At 63.6% G+C, this 10,726-nt stretch overlaps 2 protein-coding genes across 2 annotated transcripts; both read right to left on the reverse strand.

The window, feature by feature from the left end:
• Nucleotides 1-2,070: 2,070 nt before the first annotated feature.
• On the reverse strand, nucleotides 2,071-7,396 carry CHLRE_04g211750v5 (uncharacterized protein). The gene is made up of 8 exons (XM_043061602.1): nucleotides 6,866-7,396; nucleotides 6,600-6,752; nucleotides 6,381-6,468; nucleotides 5,879-6,046; nucleotides 5,224-5,340; nucleotides 4,466-4,585; nucleotides 4,086-4,165; nucleotides 2,071-3,865 (listed from the first exon to the last, which is right to left on the reverse strand). The coding sequence occupies exons 1-8, from the start codon at nucleotides 7,171-7,173 to the stop codon at nucleotides 3,706-3,708; spliced, it is 1,194 nt and encodes a 397-aa protein (XP_042925173.1). The 5' UTR covers nucleotides 7,174-7,396; the 3' UTR covers nucleotides 2,071-3,705.
• Nucleotides 7,397-7,442: 46 nt separating this feature from the next.
• On the reverse strand, nucleotides 7,443-10,526 carry CHLRE_04g211700v5 (uncharacterized protein). The gene is made up of 2 exons (XM_001698674.2): nucleotides 9,265-10,526; nucleotides 7,443-8,895 (listed from the first exon to the last, which is right to left on the reverse strand). Exons 1-2 carry the CDS (start codon nucleotides 10,410-10,412, stop codon nucleotides 8,145-8,147), a joined length of 1,899 nt encoding a protein of 632 aa, XP_001698726.2. The 5' UTR covers nucleotides 10,413-10,526; the 3' UTR covers nucleotides 7,443-8,144.
• Nucleotides 10,527-10,726: the final 200 nt, after the last annotated feature.

Below are 10,726 nucleotides of genomic sequence, written 5' to 3' on the forward strand. Positions count from 1 at the left end.
GCCCTCATGCGCTATTAAACTAACGTGTGTCCGCATCATGGCACGCATACAGGCGCTGCCGGCCGTACTCTCTCGCCGCCACGGCAGTCAAGCACACCATGTCTCATTCCTGCAGCCTATCCAGCCGAGGGCACTGCGTGCGAACAGCAGCCTCATGCAACGACTGCTGCTACTGCACAAGCAGTAGCCACCAGTCACACAAAAGCCCTTGAGCGCAGCAGGGGTTGCCTTCTGGTGCGCATCGTTAGTTGGCCAAACCCTGCATGTTCCCGCAAAGCCCAGCGTGTGCTGCGTGCTGCGCCATGCTGCAGGCGGGATGAAGCCCTCACCTCCCGTGCGCCTGCGTGCCCGTGCACCCAACACGCCTCCCCATGCATGGCGGTTGGCACCATACATATTGACCCCACACAGCTTCACGCCATGACAACGGACCCAGCAGAACACCTGGACCCAGAACGCCCGGACCACATGTACCGCCGAAGCGCCCACCAAAGCGCCGAAGCGTCGAGACCGCCCGAACCGAGCACCGCTTGGGCCTTACCCGAGCTACGGCCCCATCCAGCAAAGCTGGCATTGTTGTCCAAGCATTGCTACGCATCATGGCGCAGCGCATTCCTTGCAGTGCCGGACACTGCCTCAAACACATGGTTGCCTGCTGTTGCTGGCTCAGCTGCTGACGCCAGCTCTCCAGGCGCCCCATGCCGCTTGTGGTCCCAGCTCCACCTCCCACATGCCGCTGGCACTTGGGGGCTGCTGGGGCGGGCAGGCAAGTGGGCGTCAGCGACCTTGGGTTGAGGGTACAATTGAGCATATCCCCATGCTAAGTGGTTGGCTGGTGCACGCAGGTTGCAGCGCTAGGTGGGTTAATGCCTTTCTAACTTGGATGGCTGCTAGCTCAGCTGACGCCAGCTCACCAGCAGGCGCCCCATGCCGCTTGTGGTCCCAGCGCGCGCCACCTCCCACATGCCGCTGGCACTTGGGGGCTGCTGGGGCGGGCAGGCAAGTGGGGGTTGGCGTCGTCAGTGCCCTTGGAATGAGGGAAGAATTGAGCATACCCCTATGCTAAGTGGTTGGCTGGTGCACGCAGGTTGCGGCTACTGTAGGTGGGCTGGCACGGCTTCCTGATTTAGAGTGCTGCCGTGCTGGAAGGCTCCCAGACCGCGATGTCAGTTGCAGCTGGCTGGGCCCACCCGACAGGCTGGGCCCACTTCCTTGGCCATACAAATTTGATGTCATCCCATGGTCCCAGACTGGCTACCGTATCCTTGCTGCAATCTCTTTCGTCTCCGCCCGCAAGCCCGCCCTGCCTTCCCCCCAGCCACCCCGCCCCCCGGCAGGGTGTCCAGCTCCTACGCCAACCCGACCCTCACCCTCCCTCCCTCCCCATCCAACTCCAACTCTTGACCCACCTCACACAAACAGGCTCTTCATTTTGTCGAAGGACTCCAATATCGCGCACTCGTTGGGGAACTCATCCCGCAGGCTGGCTAGGCCTCCACGGGCGATAAACTTGTTGATTTGCCGTTCCAGGTGCGCGTCGTCGCTGTGCTGGCGCTTCTGGCTAAGCATCCGCGCTGACATCTGCGACAACAAGGAGTGCATCTTGTCCTCCGCGTACAGACTGAGTAGTCCCATGTTTGGTATGGTGGAGATCAACTCCAGGCTGCTGCCTTGGCTGCTGCCACGCTCCACGACCTGCTGCTCGCCATCGCCCGGAGTCCGAAACTGCTTTGCCTGCCGTTGACGTGGGGCTTTGTAGCCCTCCAACGCGACCTCCAGCCCATACTCATCTTCAAGTACGCGCTTACCCAGCCTCGCTGCCTCAGAAACTTTGACAGGCGCCTGCTGCTGGACGTTCGTTGTTGCGCTATCGCTTGCCTCGAGGTTAAGAGTAATGCTCATGTGAGTTTTCGCCATTTCTTAGCACTGTGATTTTTGCGCAGACGTGTTACAAATGTGGGGTTCGAGCCCGGCGCGTAAAACTCTACCCTATGGAAATGAGACACGTTTATTATGAGCACAACGTTCATGTGGGTGGCAAGCAGAGCGGTATTACTCGGATCCCGGGGCTGAGTCAAGACATTGGGGGCCCGTTTCCTCGCAACGCAGGACCTCTGACAAGGATGCTGACCCGACCTGCCCCTGCGCTTTGAATTCCGCTACAGCTACCCTGGCCACGAATGCGATAGCCACCCTGCAGAGCGCGGTCGCAAAGCCGGGCACGATCATGTCCTGGCGGGCATCAGGGCGGGCATGATACCCGTGAAGACGAGAGTACCCCTATTGCCAAGCCTAGCCCCTCACGGCCAGGCACGCTGCTCAGGTCCTCAAGGAACATCACCGCAAACGCTGTGTGACGCCCTCTCATATTCTCACTCAACCCAACATGCTACGAGTCATTAAAAGCGCAGTACCATTGGTTCCCTTATGCTAGTCGCATCCACAATTCTTGCCTCGTGTAGACAGGCTCGCTCCCCTCGACCACGCACGGTTGTTGTTCCCGGCGCTCACGTCTCAACGTTTCGCGGCATCCGCCAGCAAATAGCATCCGGCAAGGCCTAGATTGACACAGACCATGCACGGATCGTCATGAATACGCCATGCTTCCCGCGCGTTGGATCTCGCCACGGCACCGCGTCCGGCACCTCTCCCCTCTGTTGACGTAATACGGCAAGTCACGAGTCGACGTCCCTCCCACACTCACAGCTCTATCAGCAGCAGTGCCAACCTCCCGCCGTTGCAAGTAAGGGCTGGCCACAGCTCGGCATCACAAGTAACTATTCTGAAGGGCAGCGTGCTTGCGCTGCCATCCCTCAGCTCTCGCCAAAGCATCCACCACCCAACTTGATCATAGCTCAGGTCCCACCACGGTCCAGTCCTTTCGCTTGTCATATCCAGTAATTGTTTGTTGCAATCTTCATACCGCGCATGGCACTCATAGACATCCTGCTGCGCGCCTCGTCACATCAATAAGCCCACCTGGAACTCCATCAGTCAGTCAAGGGGCGGGCAACCAGGGCCCGTGCACACACCGACGGAGCAGCAGCGGTCTTCACCGCCGCGCCCACTCGAGCTCCTATCTACTCTCTGGATCGTGCCTGCGTGCCCATAATTAAGCGAACTCTCGAGCCCACAAATCCAGCAGTAACGTTGCGTGTTCCCGGCAACGCCAGGCGCTAGACATCGTTGTATCTTTTCTGTGCGACGAGCGAACCCACGCCAGCATGCCCCCCGAATGCCGGGGGCCGCAGCTGCGTTGGCTCCGTGCCCACCATGCGCAGACGCCCACTCTGTTCAGCCGCAGTACTAATACACTCAGGCAGCGGCGCGGGATTGCCCACCCCCTGCCCGCAACAATGAATCAAAGTTTAGCGTCGCGGCGCGTCGCTCCCCATCTATCCCCCAAGGCTCGCATGTCACGCCGCCACCGCGTCCCCCATCGGTGCAAGCGACATTTGCTCGAGGAAACAACCCCATAATTGCAAGCGACATTCTTTATTCACCGGCCACGCACAGCCGTGTAGCTCGGGCGCCGCCTGGCCAGCCCAGCGCCGCCGCGAGCCCGTGGCAGCTGCACACCGTGACGCCGCCATAAAACGATAGCAACTATTACAATGCTGAGCCGCCGGCAACGAATGCGGCCCACTAATGAAACACCTTAGCCCGACCGCCGCCACTGCAGAGCTCCTGCGCGCCGCACGCACCTCAGTACGCAGCAGCCGAGCCCAGCGCGGCCCCGCCCATGCCCAGCCCCATGCCCATGCGGGCCATGTCCATGCCTGCTGCGGCGCCGCCCGCTGCTCCAGGCGCTGCCGAGGCCTGACCGCTGAGCTCCGCCACGAGGGCCCACCAGTCGGCGCGCTGACTGCGGTGCGTGACGGCAAGCAAGGGCAGCGGTTGCATGGACGGCAAGGATGCTCAGAGCACAGGCTGGTAGCCAGTAGTAAGCAACAATGCGTGAGACAGATGTAGGATGCTGTCGAGGCTCAAGAGGCAGGTTCGGAACGGGGGCGAGCGCGAGATGGGGAAGAACAGCAGCACGTGCAGACACATGGGGTGCTCGCATTGCGTAAACACAAACGCACCTGTAGAGGTAGGAGAGGTAGGGGTAGGCGCAGTTGTAGACCGTGAAGCACAGAATGTGCATCAGGTTGTGCGAGAAGCCCTGAGAGGGGAGGGGAGGCGGGAGGCGGGAGGCGGGAGGGGGCGGGAAGGGAAGGACAGGAGGGGGGCAGCACAGAGTCAGCGCGCACAGCAGCATACCGTATCGGATGGCACGGCTAGAGCAGCGTGGCGGCTATCGGTATGAGCGAGCGCGTCCAGTGCGGGAGCAGGCCGGCGGCTCCCGCAAACCACAGCGCTACGCCCTCCGCGCTACGGAAAGCACTTGCGGCCGTCGGCACTGTCAGCTGGGAAAGAGAGCACGTTACGAGCCGGGCAGCCGAGCCCCTTCCTTCACACCCACCGCCAGATCGAAGACGCCCGGGAAGAAGCGCTGCGGCCAGTGGGTGGCGTACACCAACGCCCCCAGGAAGTGGCAGCCCAGCATCACCGCCGCAATGCCCAGCTCGGGCCACACCTTGCGCTGCAGGCCGGGCGGGCAAGGCGGGGGAAACCGGGAAAGGGATGGGCGGGGGCAGGCGGGCGGAAGGGGTAAGGTGTCCGTGCGGCAGTGCGGCAGTGGGGCCGGCCGCCGGCTGGTTGGCGCCTTGTGCGGTTGGGTGCACTGCCGTTTGGCGCCGGGCAGCTTACACGGGTTGTTTGTGCTTTGCGCCACATAGCTGTGTAGGCGGGCGTCCCCTGCCCACTGCAAAAGCATCAATCTCAGCGCCCTGCACGCTGCGCCCGTCCTCCCTGCCCTGCAAATGCCCATGGCAGCAGCTTCGGGTCAAACCCAGCGACCACCGCGCACCTCCAGCCCCACCCCTCCAGCCCCACCCCTCCAGCCCCACCCCTCCAGCCCCACCCCTCCAGCCCCACCCCTCCAGCCCCACCCCTCCAGCCCCACCCCTCCAGCCCCAACCCCCCAGCCCCACCCCCCCAGCCCCACCCCTCCAGCCCCACCCCCCCCCCTCCAGCCCCACCCCTCTAGCCCCACCCCTCCAGCCCCACCCCTCCAGCCCCACCCCTCCAGCCCCACCCCTCCCAGTCCCACCCCTCCAGCCCCACCCCCCCAGCCCCACCCCTCTAGCCCCACCCCTCCAGCCCCAACCCCGCGTCTACCTGCAGCGCCAGCGCCAGCAGCCCCCGCGCCGTGACGGGCAGGTAGTAGCCCAGGCTGGTGAGGCCGATCATGCCGATGATGCGCCGCCGGTCCAGCTGCTGCTTGGGCTGCAGCGCCTGTGTGGGGAGGAGAGGAGGCAGAAATAGTATGGGGCAGCAGAGGTGGAGGTGGAGGTGGAGGGGAGGTTTGCGGAAGTGAGGGAAGCAGGAGAGGTGCGGGGCATGGGCTGTAAGGATAGGTACAGGCCACGGTCAGTGCCCTGCCGCCCCCCCCACCACCACACGCCGCCGTCCAAGCCCCGCGCCCCGCGGGGGCGCATTTCAGCCAACCCACGTGCCGCCACGTCCACACCTCCGGTCACCGCGCCGCCTGCCTACCACAGAACCCACATCGCCCGTCAGTCAGCTCAGGGCCGCCGTCCCAGCACGCAGGCCCCTCGTGCCCCTATACCGGTGCCCCGCTCGTTTGAGCTTGGTTTGGTTTGAGTTTGGGCCGGTATTAACCACCCCACCCCAGCTCATTGCCCGCCACTGCCTAGCCCCTCCCACGTCCACAGCCGCCACCACCCCATAAAACCTCTACCTCTACCACCAAGACCGCCACCGTCAACGCCCCGCCCACTACCTCCTCCACGCCCGCCACGCACCCACCCACCTGCACACTACTGATGCCCATGCCCGCCGCCACCGCCACCACTGCCGTCCATGCCAGTGACAACCACAGCCCAAAGGTGAAGTAGGACAGGGCGTAGGTGGCACAGGTGTTGAGCACCAGGATGAAGGTGAGGTCCAGCTTGCGCCAGCGGTTGGCCACAACGGGAGACTGCGCCAGAGGGAGGCGGAGGGAGAATGTTGCAGGGGCGCGGAGGGGTGGCGGAGGGGGCCGGAGGGGAGGTGCAGGCGGGTTGAAGGGGAGCAGGGTGTGTGGGGGTGACGAGTGCGGACGTTGTGTGGGCAGTGGAAGGGGGGATGGAAGCAGGGGGAAGGTGAGTCTAGGCCGGGCTACTGAGGGCTGTGAGGGCATGGGAGCGCGGCGGGGGGGGTCTTTGGGTTGCACACCGCAGTGCTTGGTCCGGTGAAGGCAGGTGCAGGCAAATCCGGCGGTGCGCCGGCGTCGAAAGCACGTGCCAATCAACATATCCATACCCCATACCCACCATGCACATGAACGTATGGTAGCCGCACGACAGCGGCCCGTGCAGCGTCTGGCCGATCCACGCCGCGAAGAAAGGCGAGAAGTCCAACCTGTGTTCCAGCGCGACCGGAGTGAAAAGTGTGAAGTGCTGTCTGCTTGGCCAGCCTGAGGCCTCAGCAGGCCTATGAGTAAATGCGGCCCCCGGTAGCTATGTGGTTCACTCATGTCACGTAACACTCACCAGCTGCAGCTCAGGCTGCTGGCGGTCGAGGCAAAGAGCAGCAGGCCCATCAGAATGGACAGGAACGTCGTCCACGCATTAACCGTTTCATTGTGCAGCGTGAAAAGGCTCATCAGGCACTCCCAGTAGCTTCCACCTCGCCGATACCCGTGCCTGTTTGGCGGAAAGCGGTATCAGTCGCGGAATTCCTCACAAACGCCTTTCGCTGAACGGGCCCCAGAGCACACAGACCGATGAGAGGCTGTGCAATGCTAGTCATGCCTTACCTGAGAAATGGAAAGCGCTGCCAGGCCTCCACCTCCTCGGCTCTCAGGCCGGTCACCAGCGGCTTCGCGGCCTTCGCCTTTGAGGTCTCACATTCCAACTCAAGACCAGACAGGGCTGTGCTGCTTGTAGTCCTCGAGCTATCAGCTGTTGCTGAGGATAGCGCGCTCGCAGCCGCGCGTGTGCGCAAGCGGTCGACTGTAATTCTTGCCGAGGCGCTGGCCGCCTTTCCGCTGCTGGCACGCTCAAAAGCATTGACACATGTTGCTTTATCAAGATGTGCAGACTCGGGGAGCGTCGTCTCCACCATTTTCCTGAGACGGCGAATGGATGAAGTTCCCAGGCCGTGGACTAAACTGCCTGCATATAAGCCAGGTATACAACCAATGGTTAGTATGTTACTTTGGGCGCTGTGGATGTGAGCTAAGTGGAAACGCCAAGAATAGAAGGCGAAGCTCGCGAGATGGGCAACGCGGGTTGGAAGGGCGAGGAAGCCGAAGCTTTTGTTGGCTTGCGTGGACACGCTCTGCTACTTAATCGTGTGCTATCAGCGCACTGTTCACACCCAGTCCACTCAACCTTCCTGACCGCTTACACAAGCCAGGGTTGACCCAGCGTCATGCGCACGCACCGAGTGACACCGGGTCAACGCACGTGTGAAGTAGAGCCCCACGCAAAGCTCTCCCCGCCCCGCCCCAAACCCCACACACGGACACACACACATAGACGGCCATATCGTGTATTGCAATCGTGAGAAAGTACAGCCCGAGTCATTGTATGCACCACGGTGTGGCAGACTGAAGCCTGCTGTTCGTCACATCCCAATCTCCAATTCAATACTCTTAAGCACATGCGTACGCACCTATGCAGTAAGAACCTGCAACAGTTCCTTCCAGAATCCATTAAAGTAGCTCCGAAGATGCCCGCCGACACAAGTAGCGCCAGCCCCCTCGAGTTCCTACTGGCCTCTTCCAGCTGCCTGCAAGCTGTGCTTCATAATGTCTACTTCGCCAAAGCCCAGAACCAAAGCCCAGAACCCCTTTGGCTAGGTGTACATTCACCGCTGCATTCCTAACATCCACAGCACGCATGACATAACATGGCAGCATGTGGCACCCTGCCAACGCTGAAACACACACATCCGCGCAGTACGGCACACCCGGGTAGCACCCACCCGCCGCCACCACGACCACCACCAGCATCCCATCCCCATCATGACCTATAACACTGCAACGCTCTCGCCACTATCTAGAAACTATCAAGCCGCCTCACCTGACCCACCTACGCGCGCTGCCGCTTCCGGTCTCCCCCGTCCGGCTGACTCAGCACGGCGTCCATCAGCTCCACCATCAGCAGCGGCGCCTCCGCAGCCAGCCTGGCGCGACTGACTCCCGCCTCCGCCGCCACGGCCTTGTGGTGCGACACGTACCACTCCTTCAGCCGCGCCAGCAGGCCGCCAAAGCCGCCGCCGCCGCCACGCGCCTCGCAGCAGCCCGCGGCCCACAGCAGGCTGTCCACGATGGCCGCCGCGTCCACGGATGCCGCCACCACGTCCAATGCACGGGCGCAAAGCTCAGGCAGCAGCAGCCGGTCCGCCAGCTCAGCCACACCGCGCGCCTGCTCCAGCGGAACGTCCGTGTCGCCCGTGTACAGCCATCGCAGCAGCAGCGCGAAGGTGTCGGCGTCCGCGTCCGGCAGCTCCAGCTCCGCCGCGCGCGCGTCCGCGAAGCCGCCGCTCGCCGCCAGGCGCTGCTTGAAGTAGTCGCAGCGCGCGGACAGGATGGCACGGTGGCAGTGGAAGCGCCGCTCGCCCACACGAAGCGTGAGGTCTGCAGTCCCGCCGCCGCCGGGCTGCTGCGCGTCCTCCAGCAGCGCACCCAGGTCTGCGGGCAGGCTGCGCGGCGGCGGCCCGGCTGCTGCTGCTGCTGCTGCTGCTGCTGCTGAAGCTGGCGCCGGCAGTAGCTGCGGCAGTAGCGGCTGCAGCCCCAGGTCCAAGAGCTTGAGCTGGTTGTTGGAGCCCATGGCTAGGTAGCTGTGGGGAGCGGTGAGGGATGAGGTGGGGAGGAAAGGGAGTTGGTTACGGTATGTGCCCAAGGCCAACGACTGGGTTCCAAGGGCGCATTCTTGAGGGAAGAGGGAGATGGGTCAGGTCATTAGGCATTTTTAACCCCAGATAGATCCAATTAGGCCCAGAACCAGCCCACACCAGCCCGACCAGCCAACAATGCGACCTGAAGTGACAATCTGCACGGCACTCGCCGGTGGCATGCCCCCAGTGCGGCTGATCTGGCACTTCAAGGTACAGCCCCACCAGCCGTGCCCACCAGCCCTGACATTTCCCCACCGCCCGACCGACCCCAGACAGCGCCGACGGGTGGCGGCGGCACTCCCATCACCTCACCCGTTGGGCAGGATGGTGGGGAACCAGCAGACCGCCGGAATCGCCACCAGCGTCTCGACGGTGCCGTCAGGCGAAACGCGTCGCAGCCGACGCGACATGGTGCCGTGCTGCACCGCGTCCGCCAGGTAGATGCGGCCGGCGGCGTCGGCCGTAATGCCATGAAAGCAACAGAATCGCGCGTCTGGGCCCCGGCCGTCCATGCTTCCAGCCGCACCGTCGCTTCCTGAAAGCAGTGGTAGCGGCAGCTGCTGCTGCTGCTGCTGCTGCGGAAGTGCCGCTGCGGCTGCTGCCGCTGCCACTGCCGCCCCGGCGCCAGGCGCCCCCCACGCCGCTGCCCGTGCACCAGCCGCCCTTGCGCGGCCGGCGGCCGGCGCCGCAGGAGCCGCGGCTGCTGGTGCAGGCGGTGCAGGCGGCGGTGCAGGCGCAGCGGCAGCGGGCAGCGGTAGCGGCACGCGGTAGAGGGCGGTCTGCGTGCCCAGTACCAGCCAGCCGCTCGCGCACGCCGCGGCAGTAGCAGCGCCGGTCACAGCACTGTCAGCTGCGGCGCCAGCATCAGCTGCAGCAGTAGCAGCAGTAGCAGCTGACGACTGCTGCGGCGGCAGCAGGCACACGGCGCTGTGCACGAGCGCTGGTGCGCGGTAGGGCAGCGTGTCGACCTGTGCAACGGCATCCGCAGCAACGGCCTCGCCGGCGGCAGCGCCGCTGCTGATGTTGTCGCCAGCCGCGGCCGTGGGCGGTGGCGCAGCGGCGCGCCACGCCGTTGGCAGCTGGATGCGACGCACGTAGCGCTGCCCCTCCGCAAAGATGATACTGCCCGCGCCGTCAGAGGCCAGCTGCGCAATGTAAACTCCCATGGGGAGGAACCGAGCGGCGGGCCCGGGACCATCCCGATGCCCGCGCTCGTTCGGGTCTCCAGCGACGAGGGTCACCTCGTCGCCCACGAGCCGGAAGATTGCGTAGCCTGACTTAAAATAGACCGAGGCACTCCATGAATCCCACACGCATGTATCGATGTTGAAATCGCCGGTGTCAAAAAGCTGCCGCTCTCCACCAGCTGTCGGTGAAGTTTGGTAGAGGCGCAGCGGCTCGCCGAGCTCAAATCCAGAACGAGCGTCAGCGCCCAGCAGTGGGCATAACTGGCGTCCCATAGCCACAAGCACTTCAAGCTTGGGCCCGGTGGCCCGCACGACGAGCTCATCTATCGACTGTGCGTGCAAGACGCACATCGCAACATTCTTTGTCGCTTCCATCGTTGCGGGGGTCCCTTCATACAGCCTCTGCTGAGTATGGCATTACTTTATTGTCAGCTCTACGATCGTTGCGCGCGTAGCCCCAATTGACTCCCCCCCCCCCTGGGACACACACACACCGGCACACCGACCACCTCCGGGTTTCACTGTCCATCCTTGCGAATCTCGGAAAGCGCCCCACAAGCAGAACTAGGGGCCAAATGCAGCACCAC

The sequence above is a fragment of the Chlamydomonas reinhardtii genome, chromosome 4 (genome assembly GCF_000002595.2).
Source record: "Chlamydomonas reinhardtii strain CC-503 cw92 mt+ chromosome 4, whole genome shotgun sequence".
Taxonomy (NCBI): Eukaryota; Viridiplantae; Chlorophyta; class Chlorophyceae; order Chlamydomonadales; family Chlamydomonadaceae; genus Chlamydomonas; species Chlamydomonas reinhardtii.